The sequence below is a fragment of the Pleurodeles waltl genome, chromosome 4_1, assembly GCF_031143425.1.
Source record: "Pleurodeles waltl isolate 20211129_DDA chromosome 4_1, aPleWal1.hap1.20221129, whole genome shotgun sequence".
Taxonomy (NCBI): Eukaryota; Metazoa; Chordata; class Amphibia; order Caudata; family Salamandridae; genus Pleurodeles; species Pleurodeles waltl.
This window is the reverse complement of record NC_090442.1, coordinates 230,521,440-230,548,490: the sequence shown is the minus strand read 5'-3', so window position 1 is coordinate 230,548,490 and position 27,051 is coordinate 230,521,440. Positions and strand designations below refer to the sequence as shown.

The 27,051-nt window shown below is 44.9% G+C and overlaps 1 protein-coding gene across 1 annotated transcript in view; it reads left to right on the top strand.

Moving 5' to 3' along the window:
• TMTC1 (transmembrane O-mannosyltransferase targeting cadherins 1) overlaps positions 1-27,051 on the top strand; it is a 958,188-nt gene that overhangs the window by 115,471 nt on the left and 815,666 nt on the right. Inside the window, exons 4-5 of the mRNA XM_069228190.1 lie at positions 3,598-3,774; positions 13,997-14,188. Of these exons, the coding sequence (XP_069084291.1) occupies positions 3,598-3,774; positions 13,997-14,188 (369 nt within the window). The remainder of the gene's footprint in view (positions 1-3,597; positions 3,775-13,996; positions 14,189-27,051) is intronic.

Below are 27,051 nucleotides of genomic sequence, written 5' to 3'. Positions count from 1 at the left end.
CTACTGTCTAGTGCCTCAGGGCTTCCTTTTCTCATTGATGGTGCCCACTATGTCGTCAGTTGCTTTGGCTGCTTCTTTGACTGCTTACAACGTCAGCCTCCAACTACAACCTCAAAAGACTTAGATCCATCTAGCAATTTAGGTTAGATATGGGGACACACAACACATATGCACTGATTTATCTTCCACTTAGAATGCGTGCACTAGGGCAACATTTGATCCACTGCCTCCAAAATGCACATACTGATCCTGAGCCTGTCTGCTCCAGGAGCCATACCATTCAATTGAGTAGCAATAAGGGGTCCCCTTGTAAAAGTGATAAAGAAAGTACATAACTTTGGACTTATCGTAGATAGCAATCTGATCCTCGTGCCAATTGAGTGCCTAAGATCTGTCACTAGAGGTCTTCTCATGTCACCCTGCCAGGTGCAAACAGTTTGAGGGAAAATGGCTTCATGTCAATGGCTGATCATTGCCAGCATTAGATTTTTAAAGTGCTAGAGGTTCTGGGGCAGTTCAGCACCGAATAGTAACCAAAAAGATAAAGTTAGGGCTTGAGTTGGAATAGATTTTCAAAGCACTCTTGAATGGAGGTAGTTGTTTCTACTGTTCTAGTAGGGGATGTAGATGGACGGTCTCTTCAACCTATAACTGTCAGTCTACGACTGTCTCCAACGTCATGAAACTCTATTGGTTCCCCTTGCTGGCTGTTGGACCTGACATCCTGGGCATGGTTTTTCCAGGTTTTTGCCTCCAATCTTTCTGTTTTTGCTGACTTTATTTTTGCTGGCCTCAGGACTCTGCACATTATACCAATGCTAACCAGTGTTAAAAACGCTTGTGCTCTCTCCCTAAAACATTGTAACATGGGCTTCCACTCAGTAACACCTTTAATTTGCTTGTAAATCCCCAGTAAAGTGTTACTACATGTACTAGGGCCTGTAAATTAAGTGCTACTACTGGGCCTGCAGTGCTGATTCTGCCACCCATGTAAGTTGCCTTTTAAACATGTCTCAGGCTTCCCATTGCAGCCTGTGTGTACAGTTTTAAACTGTCAATTCGACCTGGCAAGTAAACCTTTTGCCAGGCCTAAACCTTCCTTTTTAAATCTCATAAGTCACCCATAAGGTAGGCCCTAAACAGCCCATAAAGCAGGGTGCAGTGTATTTAAGAAGTCGGACATGTACTGTTAGCTTTTACGTATCCTGGTATTGAAAAACTCTTACATTTGTTTTTCAGTACTGCAAGGCCAGCCTCTCCTTTAGGATAACATTGGTTTACGTTATTTCATTTGACAAGTGATAACTTGTAATTGGGAGCAGGTAGAAATGTCAAGTTTGGTCGCTAAAGAAATGTAATTTAAAGCTCTCTTTAATGGTAAAGTTGTATTTTAAGTCACAATTCAGAAAATTCCACTTTCAGAAATTTGACATTTTCTTGTCTTAGCCATTTGGTGCCTGCAGCCTTTATCCTGGGTCACATGACTAGGTGTAGCTGGCAGTAGGTCTTTGTGTAATACTCCCAGACAGTGAGACAAAAGGGGAATAGGCGTTGGCAGGAGGTGCCATCTATATCAGCATGAGGGGGAGGAGCTGCCATTGACCAGATATGCACATCAAAAAGACTCTGCCTCAGCACACTCACAACGCGGTTTGCTCTAGTCTTTTGTGCCCCCAGGCAAGCAGGGGTGAGGGCATGGAGGAAGGAAATTCCAGATAACTCTGTAGGGCCAGGACTCTAAAAGCTTGTCCCACTTCACAGCTGGCACAGGGTATAAACAGTGGACCCTCAGACCTAACTCTTCAGTACAGTTCTGGACCTGTGAAAGACTCAGATGAAGGACTGCTGTGCTGCTCTGCTGCAAGAAGGACTACTCTGCTACCTTAATACTCTGCTGCTGTGCTTTCCTGAAACTCGAGTGAGAAAGATTGGAGCAGCTTTTTAAACCCAGTACCTACCAGAGTGAGTCCAAGGGCTAGTTGGCTGGCTTCCTGATCAGAGCATCTGGGGTAGAAAAGTCTCCAACATTCTTCAAACCTGCACCTAGAATCTGCCTTCTGTGAGTCCTAACCCCCCAAGTGGTGCCCCTCCAGTCACGGACTCTAGGACAAGAGTCCAAAGGAGCTATGCCAGCCCAGCTGTTGTCTCATCAGAACTGATGCAGTATCATGCAAACCTGATGCAGCTCATTGTAGTGCCTCATAAGAACCAACACAGCCCGATGCAGCCTCTACGCAAGCTTGCATAGCAGCCAGCAAGGCTCCTTGTAACCACCGCTGTAGGATGTATCCTCAAATGCAAACCTCACAGCCTATCGGAACCTATGCAGTGAGATGCAGCATTGACGCAAGCCCACATTGCTGTTCTTGAAGCTCACTGTATCTGCCGCAATGTAAGGCAACCTTTGCTGCTCATTGGAGCCACTGTGGTGCACCGCATCTTCAACGCAGACCTCACATAGCTTCTTGGAGCCTCCTCTGTGCGGCGCAGTGCTCTACAACCAGGACTTAAGGTACATTTATCAGAGTGATTAACTTGGTCCCTGTATCTGATCCATCCCCTGTCACAGTCAGCCTAAACTTGTGACTTTGTCCAGCGTGACTGATATCCACAGTTGGTGCTTTGTGCTTTTAAGCAGAATTTTTATCTAAATATTTACAAACTGCTTATCTCCAGTTCGACTGATTGGAGTTTTCTTGTTTTGGTGTGAAATAATTAATTTACCTTTTCTTTATTTTTCTAAATTGGTGAGGGATTTTCCTTGTGTTGTGTTTTCACTTTATTACTGTTTGTGTGCTGCATAAATATTTTACACATTGCCTCTAAGTTAAGACTGACTGCTTTTATGCCAAGCTACTAGAGGGGTAAGCACAGTTTTATTAGGGGTTGCTTGTGTTCCACCATGACAAGAATTGTGGATTGCTGCTTGAGTAGGGTTTCACCGCCCCGACCAGTAACCCAATTTCTTAAACCAGCAAACACCATCTTCAAAACCGGTTGCATCATTTACAAGGCCATCGCAAGCAGTACCCCTCATTTTATCTTACAGAGAAGCTCACCATATCTACTGATTCTCAACACACACACACAGCCAGGACACAATCAAACTCCATGCTAAGAAGTGTAGAACATTGTACCAATTTAGGAAAGATTGAAAACTCACCTCTTTCAAGAACACCAGATCTCAATGCATTAGTCGTCCTCAACCCAGCTATCTCACTTATCACTCATCAGTGGTATACTTACCTATGATCCTGTATTCCTCTGTCTTTTGGGACATGCGATGTCATAATGAAACAGCGAGGGTAAATCCAAGGAAGAAAGAAATCTATGACTCCCTCCTTCCACTTTACTTCGCATGTGGTGCCCAGATGTTGCTGAAAAAAGGTCAGAGTGGTACACAAAACAAAAAACCTCCACAAAAAAATAAATGAAAACGCAGTAACATTTATTCTTCCTCCATTGTGTTCAATGCAAAGTTATGTGATATGGATTTGAAAGGCTACTTTACATAAATTGATGATGTTTGTAGATAGTGTTTCATGTTATGCGCTATAAACATCCTCATCGGTTAACAGGGTTCTTTCTTCTTTGCAGGAGCGTGGATCAGTTCTACCCTGGGCAACATTTTCCGCCCACTGCATCTCCCTTTTTCCTGCTCCTTAGTTTAATTTTGGGCACCAGTGCAATGTTGGTGAAGGAGACTGGCATTACTGTCTTCGGGGTGTGCTTGATTTATGATCTGTTTGTTCTGTGCCACAGAAGACTGGAAGTGTAAGTTTCTTTTTTTGTTTGATCTTTAGCATAAACCGTGTGCATTCATAACACACTGCGAGCAAGAATTATGCATGTTAATCCAACTATAACTAAGTCTTTCATCCTAATGTTGTTTTTTTATTTTATTACATTTTGTGTTTTCTGTGAAGTGATGTGTACCACTGAAGTGGTTGATGCAGTGGTACTTCATGCAGTGGAGATATTGCTATGCTTGTGGGTTGGGTTGTAGTAACTCTGTTTTACACTACAGAAAAGTCGAAAATTTGCAGACGCAATCAATCAATCAATCAATATATTTGTTGAGCGCGCTAACCACCCAGAAGGGTCTCAAAGTGCAAGCTTTATATAAATAGAAGTCATTACCAGAATGGCAGTATAAGGTAAACAAACCTTGTTATGTTAAACTTTGTACTTTGAGAGAATAGATGGAAAGAACTGCAGTTCTGAAAGAAAACAGGAGAAAAACCAATGAATAAATCTTTCTGTTCTCCTTCTTTTGACCCGTGCAAAAAAGGTAAACTTGGGGAGAAGGGGTCTTAGCCAAAAAAGTGAGCGAGGTGGGTTCAGATACACCTACTTCCTGAAGGCACTGACTGGGATGAAAAACAGTACTCGGGCTCCTTTGACGGAGAGGCAGTTTTCTTTTCTGGGTTTTCAACAACCATGGCTGGACTGACGAACCTGGCAAAAATACTCAAACCAGCTCTGCTCCATCCATCTTCTCGTGTAACCTCTCTCCTTCTACTCATCCATTGTCTATGATTGCTTTCCCTCTACCCCTCCCTCTTTTCCTCTCCATCTTGAAGCCCTCCTGTGCTTGCTGCAGCTAACCTCAGGGAGCTGGGGAAAGTGACACAAGCCCCAGTAGCAGCCCTGAGCTTTCAAAACTGGTACCCATGGGCTCCAGGCTACTGGGAAATGCCTGGTGTAATAAAAGGCTCATCCACCACTGTTCTCAACTCCAGAGCACTCATAAAATATCTGCTGGTAACTGCTGGGACTTGGCCTCTTCGGTCCTTATTATGGCACTTGTATGACTTGCTTGCACCATTTTGGGAACATTGGAGTCTGGGGGAAGGGAGGCGCTGTCCTTTCTCATCGTGAAGATGTACACCGGCCTTCAGTTCGATACCACCCTCTTTAATCCGCAGTTGGCTCTGGCTGTGTGGCATGCTTTAATTAAACACAATTCAAAGATTAAAACACTGGTCTTGCAGGTGACTTTTCAAACCAGAAAAAAACGTTTTCGAAAATTAAACCAAAAATACTCAAAATCAAGTCATTTTTTTAAGGTTGACACAAATATAAAGCACACTTTAAGTAGGTGTGGACGTAATTCTTTCTAGCCTAATTACTCGAAATTACAGAAAAATTACTCGTAATTAGGCATAATCATGTGAGAAGCATCATCCAGCATTTAACACTAATTTCTTAGTGCAAAATGCACCCTTACATCCAAAATGGGCCTCAGGATGCAATTTGCGCTAAGCAAATAGCACAAAAACAGGGAATGCAGCCAGCAGACCCTTGCTCTCTTTTAGAGAGTTGTTTCTGTGCTCCTGTGGTAGGATAGCTGCCTCAAATTACTCTTCGTTCCGCAGGCTGACGTAATTGCTTAATTTCAGTAATTTTAAGTAACAAGAATAATGCATAATTACTGAAATTACTCTGATTACTCGGGCAGATAACATTTTTGCCCAGGCTTAACTCTAAGCCAGTGCTCTACATGCAGTTTAACAGGCCTTCCTCCAAGGGATGGCAAGGAATTTAATGGGGTAGAGATGCTGTGAAACCACTAAATCCAATTCTAGTTAGTAACCGCGTAACAGACTGAGGGAATTGCAGGGTTTGACTCAAAATAGGGAATAACTGCATGAATGCAGTATTACCAGGTTTTTTGTATTTTGTTTTCTCCGACTAGCAGGAAACTCCAGATATTCTCTGTCTGCTCAAGGCAGGTGAAAAGTGTCAGGGTAAGATCCCGTGGTGGAAAGAGATTTGGGTTTGGGGGTTGGGTTGCAGTGAGTTAGGCCAAGTTTCAGCCTGTTCTTGGGGATCGGTGTGTTCTTTCCTGTGCTGCTGCAGGGGTAGATGGGGGCCAGGCTGTTTCCCTTCCTGCAGCCCCTATCCCTGCTGCATGAAGTAGAGAATCTGACGCCTCTTGGCTTGGAATTATCTGGTCCTGATTTTGGAAAGATGATAATTCGGGACCCAGAGACACCAGGATGCTCATAACTGCGGGTTGCTGAACTCCACCTGGAGTAATTGTTCCTGGTGAAATTGTGTGTCTTGTAATGAGGGCACAAGTGTGTCCTGATACCCTAAAAGAATCTATCACGTCACTGCATAAAAAAACACTGCACGGATTCTATGCTTAAAAGAAATGTAATGGTGGGAGACCAATAATGACACAAAACCACTTATATTGGAACAGAACACCTGTAGAAATCCTACGCCATTCAAACATAAACCACACTGGAATATCCTGAGCCTTATAGGCAGAGCACAACTGGAAAAGTTCATTCTCATGTTAAGGTTCCAGAAAGGGCGAGTTACATTTTGTGTCCCTCTGAGTAAATCTAACATCATCAATCTCCATCATTGAACTCAATGATCACAAAGTAAGTCTAGAGACATATAGGACAGCTGCTCCTTCAGCATCAGTTGCTGGTCTATCACAAAAGATCTATTCTCATGAGTATCGAAATGTAAGAAACTAGCGCTCGTTACAAAACCAAAGCAGTTCTCACTGGGAAGCATGGCTAAAGGCGAACATGAACCGGACTGTTACAAATCTTTGCACACAGATTACAGGCCATTGGACCAGCTCATCTCTGGGAGGAATGAAGAGTGCAGACAAACACTTTACAGGTGCAAACTTAGTGAAAGGAAACCGGAAGCTGAGGAGATGTTGCATGGGATGGGGGCCCAGAGAGGCAGAGCTGGCCGGTGTGGCAGTGGAGGAATAGAAACTGAAAAGCATTTCCTCTTACACTGTCTCTAGGTCTAGGTACGTGGATATCACGAAACATACTTTCTGAATCGTTGGAAAATTGGGCATCCTTTTAGGAGAACAAAGAGAAATGACCGAAATAGGTGCCAGATGTGTTACATCCATGAAGCAGCTCGACAAAGTGTAATCTCAAGAATCTCTCCCTCAGCACATTGTGTCTATCTCACTGTGTATAAATAGAAACAATACAAAGTGCTGGTCCTGGAGCTCTTTTCTTCAGTAATATGTCATGTTTTAACTTTGACTACAATGGTATACGCCAATAATATTCATTTCAGTTCGATTTCCCCGTGATTCCTGAACAGTGCTAGTTAAGTTTGGTCGGCTTGGAAGCAATATGTGGCCTCTGTCACTCCCTGAGGGTTGGGAGGGGCAATCAGAGACATTCTCGGGGATGTCAGGCTGCAACAGTAACCATCAATGAGAGATGATATCAATCATGACAATGTACCACATTTCTTATTCAGAAGAAAAATAACTATTTTTGTCACATCGTGTGGCACGCATGTTGAGCTGTATCCTTGTGCTAGTTAGTTTTCTTTTCCCTTTTTCCTCCAACATTCCTGCTTTCTCCCCCTCAGCACCTAATGGATATATGAAGGGGAAGGAACAGGCGGGCGAGATCTCAGTTACTGCCTGACTGCCCCCAAGGAGAACCAGACAGAGATTCCCTTAAACCCAATTTAAACAAAATAAGTGATCTCATTAGCCTGGGGGCTTTCTTTCCCTGGGGCCAACTTACTACCAAGGACTAAGGCTCCAGCAGGAGCAAGAGCTTTGACTGACTGCCTGCAACTTGATGGAAAACGTTGCATGCAGCCATTACAGGACTTGGGGACTAGGGGGCATATTTACAAGGGTCTTGCACCACTGTTGTGTCATTTTTTTTTTTTACCCATCTAGGGCGCATTCTCTGCTTCATGTTGCCCCATATTTACATAATGATGCATTGGGCTCAATGTGTCAGTTTTTGATGGCCTGCATCATAAAATACCTGCGCTGGAACCAGCTGTGCCATGCAGTTTATAATGTATGCAGGGTAGGCATTCCTTCATAAAAACTCACTTAGGCCTGACGTAGTGAGATTTACAAGTTTTCCAATGTGTGATACATTTTGGGATGTGTTGTTTTTAGCGTGGAATGCATCAAAATCCCTACACCTCTGTAACCCAGGCATAGGAAATGACGCAGTGGCCTTTTAATAGAAAGCTGACCAGCTGATGTCACTTTACACATAGTAATGACTTATAAAATCACATCTCCTCAACCAGTAGTAGGTCTACACATGTAATAATCATGTAGTAGGACCCCTTGACCAACCTAGGACCATGGCACCTGAGATATCAACATCCACTGCAGCAATGCAATGTGACGCTATGTACACCATGGAAGGGACAGGCCAGAATTGTCATAAGTTCTCCTGCCTGAGTGATATCAATAAAAAAGATATAGCGGGCCGAAAAAAACTAAACATTTTTTTTAAGAGCTGCGACAATGCAGGACTCCTGCAGGACTCACGTGGGACTCAGCAGCATTGTGGCATTAAAAAAAGTAAAACGTTGTTCATGGCCCACGGATCTTTATTTTATAATATTTGGGGAATGGGCATGAGTTGGGCCCCCTCCTCGAGCTACTCCTAGCTCCGGCGACCGCATCCCCATGGCCAAATTCACAATAAAGGGTAGGTGGGAGTGCAACCCCCTCACCGTACCTCTATTGAGCCCCGGTGGGTCCAATTACTGAATAATAGGGAGGGGGCATGTGGCCCCTCCACCTCAGCTTCCATTGGGCCCTAGTGGATGGGGTTCTTTAAAAAAGGGGAGGAGGAACGTGACTGCCCCGAGCAAGTTTTGGTCCCCCGGGACCTCTCCCTCTGGGTCAAATTACTTACAGAAGGGTAGGGGGACTGTGTGCCACGTCCCTGTGCTGGCATCCACCCTGGGGACCCTATCCCCAGGGCATGATAATTTACAGTGTCCAGCTGGCAGGATCAGTAAAGCAATGCTGCTTCTGCCTGGGTAGAAGCAAAAGGAAAGGTGCTGGCTTCTACCCAGTATGGTGCTGGCTGGGGAATCGTCTGTGCAACAGGGGCCTTGATGCTTCCCCCTGCAGCCCCCAACATAGTGGTTTGTGGGTGCTCTGAGTAGGCTCCGGGTCACTCACCAGAGGCCCTGGGTAATGGGATCCATGGGGCCACTACTGTCTAAGGTAGGGGGGCAGCATGCCCTTGTCCCCTTGAAAAAATAGAAAGGCCTCGGGGGTTGGAGTCCCCGTGGCCTAAAGTGGTTCGGGTGGGGGCAAGTTCCTATCATTTCTTTAAAAATAACAGAGGCCCGGCAGATGGGCTCCCCGGGCCACAAGTGGCTTAGGGAAGGGTGCCCCACACCCCTAACCCCTAATTCAAAAACAAAAGCCCAGGCTGTAAAGGATCTAAGAGAGGAGTGCTGCTTACCCCATCCTTAATGATTTAAAATAAAGGGTGCCATTGGGCAGCTAAATAATAAATGAACAGCAGAAGCCCCTGATCTATTATTCACTGCTTTTTTCTAGGAGTGTCCCATAATGCCCTGCAAGAGCTTTTTCTGTTGTTACACTTGGAATGTTTTGGTGTTGTTTCCCCTGACTTTTTGTTTTCTGACCTCCTGTTTTGGTTGTGTGCTGAACTTTGTTTTTGCTGGCTTTAGGACTCTACGCACTTTACCACTGCAATTCAGTGCTAAAGTGCAAGTGCTCTGTGTCCAAAACATACATTGGCTTCTCCACGATTGGCATATTTGTTGTACTAGTAAGTCCCTAGTAAAGTCCACTTTGCGTGCCGAGGGCCTTTAAGTCAAATGCTACTAGTAGGCCTGCAGCACTGGTTGTGCCACCCACCACAGTAGCCTTTCAAACATGTCTCAGGCCTGCCATTCCAGAGCCTGTGTGTGCAGTTTAAACTGCCAGTTCGACCTGGCAAGTATATGCTCTTGTCAGGCCCAAACCTTCCTTTTTTAAAGTAGGCCATGGTTAGCCCCAAGGGCAGGGCCCTGTGTATTTAAAAAGTTGGACATGTACTTTAAAGTTTAACATGTCCAGGTAGTGAAAAACTCTTAAATTTGTTTTTCAGTATTACAAGGACTATCTCTCCCGTAGGCTAGTATGGGGATTGCCTTAAAACATCTTTTAAGTGTAATCCCCAATTGAGAAAAGGTAGAAAAATGGAGTGTGGTGTCTCTGGACTTACAATTTAAAAACACATCTCGTGGTAAATGTGTTTTTCAAATTGCAGGTCTGAAAATACCCTTTTTAGGCAGTTGGCATTTTCCTACTTTAAACGTCTTCTGCCTTAGCCAACCTCCAGTCAACGTCTGGTCTGTGTAAGGTTAGATGACAGGTACAGTCATTCCATCCAGACAGTCATAAATACAAGACACTCAACTGCCTCTTCATTCCATCTGCATACTGGTAGGTCTTTCTGGGCAGGAAGGGTGGAGGAGCTCTCACTCACCCTTCAAAGGGTAGTGGCTTGACTCTGCACAAAGGACTGATAGCCCCCCACAGATCTCCTGGCAGACAGAACTAGGCAAAAAAGGAACTGGGGCACTTCAAAACCACTCTTTGAAGGATCCTCCACTTACAAGACGCATTTGTGTATAAATACTGGGCCTCTGACACCATATATTAGGAACATTTCTGGACTGAGGGCATTCTACCATGAAGAAGGACCGCTGTATTGCCAGGAGGGACTGCCACTTTGCGCTTTGCTCTGATGTGTTGGCCGGCTGCCTGCTACGTCTTGTCTGGGAGTGAGAAGACTGGATCTAACTCTACATCCTGCAATCTAATGTTTCTCCAAGGGCCTGATTTAACTTGCCTCCTGTTTCCGAAGTCTCAGGGATATCAAAGACTTCACCTGCATCTTGATGCCAGAACCTGGACTCCTGTGCTGAGAGCCCTGTTCTGCCAGTCCAGTGATTTTGATCCCCAAGGCAGCCCCACCGAGTATCAAACCTGAACTCCGGTTCAATGAAGACTACCGGGGGCTCAATGCAGTCACTGAAACTAATGCACACCGCATCCCCAGAGCTGATGAACTAATTGATTGGCTTGGAGCTGCTAAGATGCTACAGCTTAGAATTATTGAGCACTCCAACAGTCCTTGGTCCAGTGCAGTGGTTTGGGCCCCTCAGGCTGCCCCTCGCCCCTCCCCCTCCCCCCCCAAGTGTCACACCCGAACTCCGGTTCTGTGTAGACTACCGAGGGGCTCAGTGCAGTCCCTAAAACTTATGCACACACCATCCTCTGATCTGATGAGCTCATTGATCTGCTTGGGGCTGCTAAGTTCCTTATACTTTTTTAAGCTTGGTGGTGCTTTTAGAATAAGAAGAAGCACCACCGAACCTGTTTTAATGTGTAGGGCCTGCAGGAAATTCTGCAGCCCCCCAGTAACAATAGCTAAAAAAAGAAGTGTAAGTCTTCTGGGTCATTAAACCGTGACAGCAGGAGAGAGAACTTACCACATTTTTTAAAAGCACTCCTAGCTGGAGGTCTATGTTCTTTAGCTGGATGGCAAGACCCTCTTGTGGTTGTTTTTGTGATTACGTTTTGTGGGCTGACACACTTTGAAAGAAAGAATCAGAGACATATTGGTTTTATTTAAAAAGAAAAAATATGTCTTTGAGTCTTTCTTTTAACATTTTTCAGCCCACAAAATGCAATACTGTAGTAGAAACTGTGTTAAAAAGAAGACTCGCAAACATCGTTGAATTAAAACTATATTAAACATTGTTATAATGAACACTATAATTAAACATTGTATTGTGTGAATTACTGAAAAATACCTTAAGTCCAACCCCACAGCACGCTTGTGTGGCATGGGGTTTGATTGCCTGTAACTGGTTGGGCGCAGGGCCTGGCTGCAAGCAAGGCCCCGCAGCCAACTCCATGCTGTGCATGGCCGATGGCTGTGCATGGTGTAGGTTGACTTTAAGTCTGGTATTAAAGTATTAGTTTATGTTGAAAAAAATCTAGAAATTCACTGAAAAAACATGAAGGTTTAAGTGATGTTTTAGTTGGGTGAAAATGTCAGTGACAAAGTAATGTTTCAAACTCAAAAAAACTCTGAAATTCACCAGCTATAGTTATCTCAAGTAACTATAACTCACCATGCACAGCTATTTATCCCACATATTGCATTACTCATATCATGTTCTATAACATCATTGATAACATCACTGCAGCATTTGAAATTACGTCACCAATGACAAAACTGTGCATGGAAGGGGTGCGAGTTATTGTTATCTTAGGGCACAATATATTGTTACTTGAGATAACTATAACCATGAATTTCAGGCAGGTCAGAGTTTCCATAGGCTAATAACTTTGGTGCCTTTTGACAAATCTGCATGCAATTTTCTGAAAAAAAGTTCATCTACTTCAGCTCCTTCCTGAAAAGCTTTAGAATGATCCGTCAAGTTGCGGCCATGAAAAAGGGGCAGTCCCAAAACATTGATTTTCCATAATAATTCACCAAAAAAAGGTCTGTCACAGATACAGAAAAAAACAACTGATTGGCATTGCACCAAATTTGGCAGAAAGTTAGAACGTCACTCAGAAAGCATGTTTTTGGTGATTTGGTGTAAATCAGTTCAGCAATTTAGGAAAAATGTGCCTTTAAAGAGTGCTCAGATGGTCATGAAGGGGTTCACAATAGGTATATCTGGACTGTTCATGTCTAGTTATACTCTAATTGGCCATGATAATGGGGACTAGTAACTCCTGATTGGCTGGCCACAACATGAACAATATGCTGTGGCAGCCAGTACAGGACTCTGGGCGATTGTCCTTAATGAAATCCATTGTAGTGAATGTCAGGTTTTGAGGGTCACAAAAAGGAGCACATATAAAGGCTGATATATTTTAGTTATAAATTATTTGTTGGTGGTGTTATACACACTTTAGGAATTCTGGTGAGTTCTCAGGTGATTTTACCGTGTGAAAAATGCTGACCTCCTGCTGGGATTTGATAGACCATGTTTCAGAGAAAATGGTTTTCTCTCATAATTTTCCCACAGAGATTATTGAATGGAGAGTGCTCCAGAAGCTAAAGTGAGAGCACATTTTCTTTAAGTTCACTCTATTCCTCATCCATGTGAAAATAAGGTCGGGTATTCTGAGTACAACAAGGACTTGCAGCAGGAATAGCCTAACAGTTGATTCCACAGTATTCTTCTGCAGTTTCCCACAGTGTTCTAATGAACAACTAGAGAACTAACTTTTTTTTTCTTTTTTTTATGAGACACATGTGGCACACCCAAACCTATGTTGATGGAATCAAAGCTGTAAAACTTAAAGCATTTCCTTCAGAAATGAACAAAGCACAAAGGTTCTTTTGGACACAGAAATTATGGCTAGTGCTCTACAAAGCTAAAATAAAGACATATTTTATATGAATTCTCAAATTCCTTTCTCATCTGTGTCAGTTAAATGCTCTGACATGCAGACTGAAAAGTTCTTGCAATATCAGCAGCAGTCTGTAACATGATGTCAGAATCATTAGCGGTTCTCATTAGTAATTTCAACAATGTTGTTATTTAAATATAATCAATGATGCCATCAATATCATTTAACTTGTCATGAGAATGTAATACGTGAGGTCATACGCAGTGTTTGATGGGGTGAAAGCTATATTTAGTTCCGTAAACTATAACTGGCATATGTCTGTGTTTTTTGGCTTGTTTAATGGTAGCCCATGTCTCATTGCAACATTATTACGCCACTTTAACCATTGTTTATTTAGTGAATATATATCCACACATGCCAACATTTTCAGACTATAATGTGGGAGATTTTGAAAAAGAATTCGGGTAAATGTGTGTTTTCCAATAGCTTATATTGAAGCAGAGGCCGTTGTAGGCAGGATACACCTAAAATAAAGCCTTAAAAAAAAAAATTGTGGGTCTTCTGCCTGCATTGGGTCTTTTGACATGTATGATCTGTCTAGCAATCTATCTAGCTATCTTTCTTTCCGTCTGTTCGTCCGCCTATCTACCTATCGATCTATCTACAAAAAAAATATTTTTATTGTTTGCGGAGCTCAGATCTGAATGCAGTGTGTACAGTGATGATCTGTTTCCCCCCATCACTGTGTATGCACAGAACACTGCTTTGAGAGGAATGGCAAATGAGAGAAAAATATTGTTTATTATTTTTGTGTGTCACTTTCAGACAAAATGGGGATGCTCATCAGAGAATTACGCAGCATCCTGCATCATTCTTGACTCCTACTTCTGGCAAAGAGAATGGAAGACATCGGTCTGCTCAGAAAAGTCAATGGAACTCCTGCCAGTCCTCCTCGCCTGAAGAAAAACTCAGCAACAACTTGCCTGTTTCCTCCAAAACCTTCGCGGCCATTTTGAGGTATTGCACTGTCCATTGACTTACAGACTGAAACATGTTCACATATTTAACAGCACTCAGGATGGACCTGGTTATGCCAAGCTGGGTAGAGTTTAGAATCTTACTGCTAATCTGTACATATTCTTTGATGCCAATGTGCCTGTTATCTGTTTAATGTAAGCAACTAAACCTTGACGTACACACCTCGATAAAGAAGTAGGAATACCAGTATTTCATTGTAACCAGTCAAATAATCTTCCTCGGGGTAGTCATCGAGATAAAGTGCAATCACCGCGATAATCTTTAGCACAGGCTGAATGCTGAGCAGAGCAAAGACCAGATGCACTTTCACAAGTCTCCACAATGGTGTGTTTGAGATTCACAGGTACATACATTATTCCTTTTAGGATAAAATGCATGCCACTGCGATGGGCACCTTCATAGGCTGAAACAGTAGTCAATCTGGGCCAAAAACTTGAACAACTTCTTAAATGGGTTTAGTGCATTTTAAATTCCTCAGTCTTCATCAAAAATCCTCACAATAATTACAGCATCGGTTTTAGTGGTGCTACAGTTCTGTCCGATTAATACCACGCCTGCATTCTTAGCTCTAAAGATCCACCCTAGGCCACTACCGGCACTCCTCAGAAAGGCACTTCAAATACACATCAAGCTTGTAGAGACAGCGCAGTCTGGAAACAGCAGGTCACTGCTGCAAGTTGCAAGGGATATTGAGCAGGCAACGCAACCTTAACTCTCCTCTGAGATTGAGCTTGAAACGCAGCACTTTGGATCTGATTTATAGTTCGGTGGACGGATACCCCGTGACAAAGATGACGGATATTATGCCCGCCTTATTACAAGTGCATTAGGATAGGATGCACTTGTAATAAAATGGATGCTTGAGGTCACCTTTGCGACAGAGTACCCATCCACCAATCTCTAAATCAGACCCTTTGTTTCCACGTTTCTAGGGAAGGATCTATCCACCAATTTCTAAAACAGACCCTTTGTTTCCACGTTTCTAAGGAAGAATCAATCCATCAAACTCTAAATCAGACCTTTGTTTCCACGTTTCTAAGGAAGAATCTATCCATCAAACTCTAAATCAGACCTTTGTTTCCACGTTTCTAAGGAAGGATCTATCCACCAATCTCTAAATCAGACCCTTTGTTTACACGTTTCTAAGGAAGGATCTATCCACCAATCTCTAAATCAGACCCTTTGTTTACACGTTTCTAAGGAAGGATCTATCCACCAATCTCTAAATCAGACCCTTTGTTTACACGTTTCTAAGGAAGGATCTATCCACCAATCTCTAAATCAGACCTTTGTTTCTGCGTTTGTACAGAAGTACTCATCCACAGGTCTCTAAATCAGGCCCTTTGTTTCCACGTTTGTACAGAAGTACTCATCCACAGGTCTCTAAATCAGGCCCTTTGTTTCTATATTATGGGGCTGTTTTCAGAATGCATAATGCTCCCAAGGGTAACCTTCCAAACAGCAAATGACCTTGAATTCGATAGAGAATTAATATCCTGCTTCTGAAGGTGAGGTGCAGAATCTTTTCCAGTTCTATTGTTCTTTGCATGTATGCCTTTCTTGCTGAGAGATTTCATAACAGTTTCTCTGCAGGGCTGTTTTGGTAAATGCTGTGAACTGTATTCAGCCAGCATGTTTTATTCCTATTAAAAACAAGAAAATAACTTACACCAAGGAAAAAGCTCGATACGCAAAAATGTTAATGCATCTGAGAGGGGTGCAAAGATCACAAGTGGAAACCTTGCTAGCCCTATGTGTTCACAATTGTTCATCATGTTGGGTGGTATTTCTGCTAGCAGCGGCTTCATCTGTGCTGTTTGGAATTCTTTGGTTGGCGGATGCTTCTCCGTGGAGGTAATCGTGCGTGTGGTATCACTGTTGTTTTGGGTGATGGTGAGGGACTCGGAATCTGCTGGATTCAACGCATATTGTCATGAAGCTCTAACAATAATTCTACAGCAGTAAGAGGAAGGCCACAGTGCAAGCCCGGAGTGTTCACACCTGTGATGCTTTGCATTGCATCCATGCCCCTTCTCCATCCACGCTGCATGCATCTGTGAAAGGACTTTAACAGACACATACTTCAGTGATGGTCTGTTCTGATAATACCCCTCCGGCCCCACCCCACCCCTTCTTAATCAATAGCCCTATAGCCACGAAACCGCCAGGTACTCAAGGCATACCGCATCACAAAATCAAATCTCTTTTTTCGATCCACAAATAAGTTAGTATTCAGGTGAAGCCATCATTAAAGTATATTGTCTGGTTCTCTCTGAAATTAAAGATTACAGCGGACCTGATTAAGAAACAATCCCAGACCCACATTAATTTATGCATTTATGTAAGCCATTGGATTTGAAACTATTGCGTTAGAATCCTGCTGGGTACACAGTTTGAATTGTTTTATTTTCTGTGCTCCAAATAAGTCGGTTTGGTGTTATGGCCACTTTAGCCATTTTTAAACCACAGCCTGCGCTTGTGTTTTTTTAGTCAAATATCTGTTTGTGTTATCCTTCCATGCTGATGGAAGTCATGTAGGCTCATGTTACTCGAACCCGTTTCTCACCACACGGAGCAGTCTGCATGCGGTCTGCATGCTGTCTGCTTGTGGTCTGCATGCTGTCTGCTTTTGGTCTGCATGCGGTCTGCTTGTGGTCTGCATGCGGTCTGCTTGTGGTCTGCATGCGTCTGCATGTGGTCTGCATGCTGTCTGCTTTTGGTCTGCATGCGTTCTGCTTGTGGTCTGCATGCGTATGCATGTGGTCTGCATGCGGTCTGCATGTGGTCTGCGTGCTGTCTGCTTGTGGTCTGCGTGCGTCTGCATGTGGTCTGCGTGCTGTCTGATTGTGGTTTGCATGTGGTCTGCATGCTGTCTGCTTGTGGTCTGCATGTTGTCTGCTTGTGGTCTGCATGTAGTCTGCTTGTGGTCTGCATGCGTCTGCATGTGGTCTGGTGACATGGAGGACGGACACTGAAGAGGCAGCGAATAACAGGGACGCGGTAAGGAGCAGCAGCCTTAGTGTGTTCGATGGATTTCAATCCTATGTTTGGTGGTGTGACGGCGCACCAGTGGAAACACGTATGTGGCTCCACCTGGTCATGGAAGGAAAGTTTAGACCATCAAGAGTAAGAGAATTATGTTCACGTGAAAAGGGTGTACAGTGGATGCTGCTCTCATTAGTAAAACATGTTTTTCCTTTGCTTGCTTTTTTGGACTGCTTCGAGGAGCATACCTTAGAATGCCTTCAAGCCGTTCGTGGTCTGTGTGCTATGTTAGCTACATGGTCTGTGCACTGAGGACACTGGACCGGATTTCCCATATTGCACCAGTGCCAGTAAAATTTCGTAACACTCCCCGGCTACTTAGATTGCATAGGAGCAGGGCCGGCATCAGGGCAGTGCGGGTGGTGCGGCCGCACTGGGCGCTGACTTGGAGGGGGACCCTGACCCCAGGGGGGCGCTGTGTTGAGCAACAATTTTCCAATTTTGAAACACTTGCTGCGGAGTTCTTTGTGCATCCAGCTTTCCGACAGGAATACAAATGTCAATATAACTTTTGTGATTAATGTTCCTGCTAGAGAGAGAGATGGAGTTTTGTCCTGTGACAGTTCAGACTCGCCATGAAGTATCTCAGAGGGTTAATATGCCTGCTGCAAAGTACAGATCCGTATGTTATGTGCATAGATGAGTGGATTAGTAAAGGCATCCTTTGCCAAAGTTTAAAACAAATTAAATGTATGTGAGAGAGGGGCTGTGGAGAGAGGAGGGCACTTTTTCCGAGTGGTAATGAGGGAATCGGAGGAAGTGGTCATGGGTGGGGGGTGCAAAATAGATTGTTGTATCGGGCACCACCAGCGCTTAAGCCGGCCCTGCATAGTTGTTGGATCAATTGAGCACAAACATTTGCGCTGCTGGACAAGTGCAAAAGCAACACAAGATCTGAATCATCAGCTGGAAACATTTTGTAGCACACTTAGATGCAAATCTCTTTATAAATGTTGGTGCAAAATGTCACCGGTGCAAACATAATATCACAAATATTCTGGGAAAACTACTTCAAGCATTTCAGAATTGAACAAAATGTGAGGCCTGGCATGCTGTCTCTTTTATTAAATCCCACACAGGATCGATTACATAGTTCTGTTCTTCATGTGAGACTGCCAGTGACAGTAACTGGCGTCTTAAATAGCTGAAGAGCTGTTGTAGCGCCGTTTTACTTCGCTAGGCAGTGGCACACTCTGGCTTGTCATGGGAACCTTCAAGGCATGTGCTGGTTTTGGCTTGAAATATGACATCTGTTTGGATAACCAAAGTAAACAATAACACAAACCAGAATGACATACAGGAAGCAACATAATAACAACGCTTACACATAACAGGACACATCACACCAAAACAGTCAATACAGCACACACCACAACTACTGCCGTACAACACAACAAACTCACATTGCGGTAATGCAACACAAAAAAAACAGAACCTTAAAAAAAACAACAGAACACATCACCACCCCAACAAAATGCCACACAACAAATGTACCACCTGGGGAATCCTGTTGCATTAATACAGAGATAAAAGGTGGTTAAAGCAAGCGCTGCCTTAACTTATCACCAAGGACATAACATATCACCGGTCAGAAATGTTTTGTGACTTGTCCTCTGTGTTTGTGAGTGAACAGTTTTGGTGTTTGAGCACTCAGTAAGGAGAGTAGCCACAGGGAAGGAATGACTGAGAGGCGAGACACCCGTTTTTCTGCCACCTTGGAATCTCAGTCTCATCCTGACGCACGCGTGTCACCACAACAGAAGGTCCACACAGCAGTGAGTGATCCGACAGTGTGACGAGCATGGTCGTGTGGGTGTATTACTGCACAAGCTCATGGAGTGGGGTGAAGCCCTGGTGCTTATGTATCCCAGATAAGATCCCCACTACCATCCCGATCTGCTGAGGCACCAAGAACACCTCACGGTCACACTTATTGGTTGTTGCTTGGTTCTTTCCCAACTGCAAGCCTTTAAAATGGCAGCCACAGTGTGCTTCTGTACGATCTCTCTGTCACCAAACCACTGGATGATAATTATGTCACCTTTTCCTCATGTCAAACTTTTTAGGTCTGATGACGTAAGGCACTTTTCCCAAAAATACTGTAGACAAATGGATACATGCACATTATCATTCCTAAACAAAACATCCATGAAGGGGTTTTATTCTAGCCCTCTTTAGCCATTACTAGGTCTTTGACAATGTCCCTCAGCCCACAACACACACAGGATGGGGAAATAGCGCAACCCCCTCCTTCCCTAGGCTGGCAGTTCACTTTTGCGTGTCAGCCGACAGGTGAGCCATCAGTCAGTTTATGTGACGGCAGATGACCGCTTTACATGTTCCTCCACACGTCGAGGGACATATGCACTCTTTCACCACGCTGGACCCCGCTGTGATCCTGCTTTTGCAGAGGCGCTCGGGTTCATCGTCTTTACAGAAGCTGGCCTAGTGGCGTAACGAAGGCGCTAGGGGGGGGGGGGGGGGGGGCGAGCTCCAGGGGCCCCCTCAGCACAGTACACTGTGCACGCGTGGCAGGCCCCTGTCTGGGTCCAGGGGGACCCCCTTTCCAGGTACATTGCGAGGCCCCCCCCCCCTCAAGTTTCGTTACGCCACTGCGTAGGTCTGGCATCTTCCTGGTGACAGCTACGCAGGGAGATGCATTACTGCTGGTAGTGCTCTCAGGGTAGCATTGAACAGAGCAGCGTTCTTGACCAAACTATGCTGTCACGCTCACGCACTAGCTTCATTCAAGATTTTAGAAGTACTCGTGAAATACCGATCTCCCAAACTAAATACAATGTAAGAGCCTGTGTGTTACTTTTTATATATAGTGATGAAATTAAAGAATGTTTTTAATAGACTCCGGTGAAATTTCAATGTCACTGACAGGATTTGCGTAATTTCAGGAATTTGTGTTGTGCTTGCATGTGAAATTCTCGAAATTACACCATTGCGCCTCATTACGTAACAACGCCATGTTTGTGGAAACATTGCAGTGGGGAAATGAGTGGAGTGCAAGCAGCTGCCATTTGTAGTACTTGTATATTTTTTGTGCTGTTTCTTTGCTCGAGTGGGTCCGCATCCAGAAAGGGGGCGTAAGGATGCATGTCATGCTAAAATTTAACTATAAATGCCATGTTTGCATTTCGCTTAATTACGCCTAATTTCACATAATTTTCCCACAGTTATGCGTAATTACTCAAAAAAGAAATTACACAAGTTTAACACACCCCTAGCTTTGAACAGGTAAACGAAAGAGGCAGCCTTGAATGGAGAACGCATTGTTTGCATGTGGAGGCATCAAACTTCAAACCAAAGACTGCATTAAACCTTGTGGGATAATTGCAGACCTTGGGCGATGGAAGAGGGTTGACGGTCGCCTTCCTGGGTTGGGTTACACTGGCAGTGCCCCACTCCTCTCAGGCAGAAGTCCTGTTTCTTTGTTGAGGGGGTGTCATACTTACCTGCAAGCCAAAGTCGGCCTTTAAATCCTACTAGACCTTCCTTTTGCTCATCTTCTCTGTGGGTTTGTTCGTCTGCTTTGCATGGTTTAATTTTGGTGTGGGCCACGACGCACGGGTCCTAATATTCTAATAAGCATATTTCTTTGTTTCATTTTATGCATATAATAGATACATAACATACAAAATTATGACGAGAGGACCATATTATATCAGTTGCTACAATTCTCATGCATGCGGCTAGTGAATTATGGGCTCTCTCTCCCATCACATTCTTCTGTCAAAGTTTACTTGCTTTTGAATCTGCCCAGTCATAATCAAGTCTTCTTTGGCAACTCTGATTGGTCTGTCTTGCAGCAGCGGTTCCCCTGCTATGGCAGAGAAGTATTGTCCCCCAAACCCCGCCAGCAGATTAAAAACGTGAAAAATAAAATGATAATAAAACACGTTTATAATCATTTTATTTTTCTTTACCAGGCCTAGTCTTGGGATCGGGGATATTGCGATGACAGGCATAGAGGAGGAGTGGTGGGCAATGCTGCTAGTGCGCATGTGGGTTTGGCAGGCTGTCTTAGGATGGCAAAACTGACATGCGCACTGAGATTGCTCTAACCCTAGCTATGTTGCTGGGTTGGAGACCACAGGCACAAACTCACAGTCCCAGTCGAAGCGCAAAACCATCCTGCTCAGGACAATCCCGGCGCTTCTCTCATGCTGCTAGCAGCATGAGAGCAGCATATGGATTGGCCATAGGGGAGTCTGAGAGCCCGTGTTGCAGTGGAGCCAGAGGAGTATAAAAGCGGTGATGCTGCGGTAACGTTTTTTGTTTTTGTGTTGTTGTTGTCACCCACCCTCCCCACCACTTTTCCCTGACACCAGCCGCTACTGCCATCTTGAGATGGCGCCACTGCTTGTGGAAAAACCCAGACAGAATTTGTACAGGAACTTGTAAATGTTAGTCTGAGGAGTAATCGCTAGAAGTGTCTGTTAGTTCTTGATTCATTTTTTTGCTGTAAGTCTTCATTGCTTTCAGTAATTGAAAGCATTCTAAACTGATTCTGGTTTCCCAGGCTCTTGTACACCAAAAAGGAAAATAAAACACAATTTGCTGCCTGGGACATAGTGCACACTTTTCTTGTGCCCTAAATATCAAATGCCGCTTTAAAAAGATCATAGTCAATCATCACTTAAAAAAGTTCATAGTGACTAATACAGGCACAGTGTTACCTGCTGGGAAGCACAATTAACGTGCCATGGGCTACTGGTATATCTGACCCCTCTTGATTGAGGTTTTCTCGGAAGTCAACCAACGTTTTAACCTTACTGTAAGTGAAACATCCTTTATGAAGGGGGTAACTCTACCAAAATGTATTTATTCCTTTCAGATATGCAATTATAGCTCTTTACAAAATGGCTCAACACTCATTCATTCTCTATAGGACAGAAAAGGAAAGGTAAGCACAGTGAACGTGTCAGGGCACTTCTCGGTGTACATTTCTGAACTCTTTTGGCCAGAACAGTATGTGCCTTCTGCCCCTCCATCCACTCACGCAACGTGTGCAGTCTACATACAAAGACAAAGCTGTTGGCTTTGCCAATGCTTGTTAAATGTTTATGTTATTCTCTCTAACCATGCATAGCCCACAGCTGTGACAATCTGTTCATCGATCTTGTTGTGTTTTCCATTTGTTATAGCGACATATGTGTGGCTTTACTAGTGCTTTGAGGTTTTTTTTTATCTACTAGTTTTGTTTCCCAGATTTTAATTCTCACTTTTGATTTGGTAGCACAGGGTCCCCTAATAGCATCATGCCGTGTATCCGGAAGAGCTATTGTGCATTGAGAATAATCGCAAGGAAGGATGTATTCTTCATCTTGGTTCAGCATCTCATGTGCTGTCAGACCAGTGGTGCTGTGGGAACCAGTTATGTTAAGCCGGCCCATTCCAAGTGCATATGACTGTTTCTTAGCAACGGCAGCTGATGCCGAGAACATTTTGTCTTAGGCGCGCTTTGGAGAGATCCCTCTTGGATTTATGCTGTTGGCTTTAGTGGCCGGCCAGATATAATTTCGAAATTCACAAAAGCACTCTCCATCTCATTACATCTCCTCCTAGACATACCCCTTCCATCTGATCGCCACAGCACAGTTCTCCAGTTACCTTCGTTACCACCGGGACAGCTGGACGGACACACCACCTGGTTCCCTGAGCAGAATCGTGAGCATTTTCCAAGCTCATAAAAGAGTGGTGACACTTTCTAGTTAGGAGATCCCATGTTCTTCCTGCTCATTGTCGGGTTCCAGCCTCCAGCTGGCATAGAAGATCGGAATCTCTCGTGCAAACTTTCCTCACTCCGACGGATAGTTGGCTATTGATGCTGTTTTGAAGCAGTGTTCACTTGAGGTGTGTGTGTGCGGTTTAACTCCTGTGCCGCCTCAAGATGCACTTAATTTTGCAAAATTCTCCTGAGTAAATTTCAAAAAGAAAAAAAAACACTTTGTTCTCTGCCTCCGAGATACAAACCATTAGGGGTCATCAAAGTAAATTATACTTATTTCCACCCATAACAGCCTCCTGGCAGGAAAATAGAATACCTCAGTAATTTTGCTCTTTACTTTCAAAGCATACATTACTGCTTTTATCTTCAGCTGTGCATTCATCCTCATATACATGCACTAAATGAAACATATTGGCCCTCATTTCAACCTTGGTGGCTGCCAATGCGGCCGCACTCCCGCGGGGTCTATTTGGAGATCCCTGCTGGGCCGGCGGGCGGAAACCTGGTTTCCGCCCGCCGGCCCAGCTGGGATCTCGGCCGCAACATGGGAGCCGGCTCCAAATGGAGCCGGCGGTGTTGCGGCTGTGCGACAGGTGCAGTTGCACCCGTCGCGCTTTTCACTGTCTGCTATGCAGACAGTGAAAAGCTGCATGGGGCCGTGGCAGGGGGCCCCGCGACTCCCCTTTCCGCCAGCCTTTTCATGGCGGTTCAAACAAGCAGCGCTGCCCTGGGGGATTTAAACCGCCGGGACAAAAGTGTCGGGAAACCGCTAGTCCCGGCGGTGCGACCGCGGCGCTTCCGCCGCGGTCGTAATTCCCAGGGAAGCACCGCCAACCTGTTGGCGGTGCTTCCGACAAAACAGCCCTGGCGGTCAAAGACCCCCAGGGTTGTAATGAGGGCCATTATTTCTAATTCTGACCTGAGAACTGTGACCAATGGCTTTACAGCTCCAAAATCATATTTCTGACCTGCCCACTCGGGAGTGCTTGGTGTCAGGACTCCTCATCAATGAATGTCTTGTCTCACCCTCAAGAGGTTTCTTCAACCCAATCACCCAGCAGCATCTATATATCTCCCCATTCTTCATCTATGGTCATGATTGACCCCTCTCATTCATAGCCACCTGGACTGGAGGCAGATGATTTACAGTGAGAGGTGTAATCAAACATCTTACCCCAAAATGGGATGGCGACCTCAAACCTATGTCCTTGTCGGAAGTAGCTGAAGGCCTTGCTGTCAGCCAGACTCTGCAACTGAGTGTGCCATGTCCCCTTCTCATCTCTAACCTATTTCGTAGGTGTCAGGAGGCTATCGGGGCGTTGTTGTGAATTACAAATAATCAACATAAACTTAAAAAGATTTATGACTAAATAATTTAAGAGGTTTGGTACATTCCCTTCTACAAGGTCTGAGAACATGAGGGAGGCCAGTCTTTCCCAGAGCAGCCACCATATTTTGTTACACAGCGGGGGACGTTGACGTTCATTCCAAGCTCTGAAAAAATGTAACCAATGTATTAACAAAGCTGTGGTTTGAATTCAACAATTTCCAATTTGTGGCATTGGTTTATCTGCCTGCGGGCTGAAAAATGGACCAAGTATGCAGTTTTTGAGACATCTATCTGTCTAGACATCTAGACATTTATGAAAGCACAATACACAGCAGGTTTTCACTTCAGACGGCTTAATCATTTTCTATTTTATAGTCATAGTAATTTAAAGTAAATATTTTAATTTTCAGGCTGCATTGTGATCATTTTGGACCTGCCATTTTTGCAGGGTCATGGCCAAACTTTTTGCATTCCTCCTCCTGTTTTTCTGACCTCCTTTTGTTGGCTCTAAGTCTCTGGGCACTTTATGACTGCTGATCAGTGCCAACGTGCATGTGCTCTCCCTTCTAAACTTTGTATGTTTGGCTTACACTTGATTGGCTTATTTATTTTACCTGTAAGTCCCTTGTGCAGTGATGTCTCTTATACCCAGGGCCTGTAAGTTGATGCTACTATTGGGGCTGCAGCGCAGCTTGCTCTACCCACAGAAGTAGCCTTTCAAACCTGTCCCAGGCCTCCCACTGCAGGGCCTGCACACGACCCCTAAGATAGGCCTAGCTAGCACTATGGACAGGGTGCTATGTAGGTTTGAGGCAGGACATGTGCCCTGTTGTGTGGCCTGTCCTAGTAGAGACAAACAGCTTATGTGGTTTTTCACTGCTGTGAGTGCTGTCTGCCTCAAAGGAGAGCATTTGGAATTTCTTTTCCTATGGCTAAAGGGTATTTCCTGATCAATGAGGGGTGGTGTAGGCATGTTTGGTATGGTTGGAATGGTAGCAAGATATGCTGCTTACTGGCGTAGGTGCATTTTTATTGCCATTTTAGAAACTGGGCTTTTCCCAGTGCTTGTAACTCGGTGTTTTTGCAGCTTGACTGCAATCTATGTCTGGGGTAGATTGACAGCTGGCCTTTGTGCATACTTTCCAGACAGCCATCACACAGGGAGGGTGGAGGTGTAACAGGAGTACATCTGAATAATGAATGGTCTTCCTGGCCTGGGAGAGGTAGAAGCGGGGCACACATGCATCTGTAAAGGCTGTGCCCTGGCCACACCCAAAGGGCCTGTTTACCCCCTACTGATGTCTGGAGCTAGTGTTGGAGGAGAAGGGGACATTCCTGGAACCAGTTACAGCTGGTTGGAACCCCCTCTCCACCTTTGTGGAAGTTGTGGAAAATGAGTATAAGTAAAAGGGGTTGTTCCCCATATTGACATGAGACATTGATAGAAACTGCATGGACCTGTCAGAGGACTGACTTGTTATTGTGCTGACCTGTGGCCTGCTGAGCCACAGGAAGGACTACCACTTACTCTACAAGGACCCTGGCGTGCTAGCCTGTTGCTTCTTTCCTGTGTCCCACATTTTTCTCCAGTCGCTGGGTGGTGTGCCCATTCCCCCCCCCTGTTTTCTATATCTAGAGCTTGGTGAGCGCTCCACTCTGTGCTGGAACCTTCTGCTGCATAGCGACTGGTGAGCACCGCTGTTTCCTGCCCGGAGAGGCGTGGTTCCTCTCTGTGGCACCACTGAGAGTGCCGAGTTGCTTCCCCCTGTGATGTGGGGCCGGGAAGAAGGAGATGGGTTTTGGGTCACCCGGTGCAGGAGGAGCACGGAGAAGGCCACCAGCAGCCTTTTGTTAAAGCGTGGAGGAAACACGCATCAGTTGGTGCCCCCTGAGCACAAGCAAGCACTCAGTTCAGATACTGGAGCTCAGAGTGAGGCATGCTCCAGTTGTCTGTTTGGACTCTCACCGCTGTGGCCCAGGTTGACTGAGTAGGGCCCCATGAGGTCATCACCACCTCAACGCGAGCCGGCTCCAGCACCGAGGTGAGAGCGTGTGAGAGTAGCCCATGAGGAGTAAGCGGGCGTGCTGCCAACAGGACATGTGCAGCTGCCCAGTTGCTAACTCTTTGCACGGAGGACCCAGTGAGGTCTCTCCACTACTGCCCTTTTGTCAGTGTGTGCTTTCCCCCAGCACTGGGGCAGGTCATCCCTGGGGATATTTACTGGAAGCCCCGAACCCATGCTGGCATTGCGGGCTGCTGCCAGATGATTTACCCTACGCAGAGACACAGAGAGGTGTCTCCGTCACCGGGGGAGCTGTTTGTGCCCACTTCTTCCTGTGGAGCATACTTGTGAACAGGAGCATTGGGCTTCTGGAACCGTTGGCAGGACGGGGAGCGATCCTCATTGGAGGCCCTGCCATTTCTGTAGCACCAGAGCATTACTGCATATACTAGAATAGCGGTGCAGGCGCACCACACCTATGTTGGGTTCTAATGATATGTGATCCCCGGGAATAAGGTGTCTTGGAGGGATTGCTTTAGAGGCTGTATCCCTACTCCAAGGAAATACTGCTTAGGTTACTTTACCATAATTAGCCAAGTGGGTGTGCAGTGGTGTCTGCTCCTTACGTGGTGTAGAGAGTACTGTATGATATGTAGAGGAAGTGCAGCTACGGTACATCCTTCGTGTGGAATGTTTTGTTGGTGTCTCCTAGAGAAGTTATGTT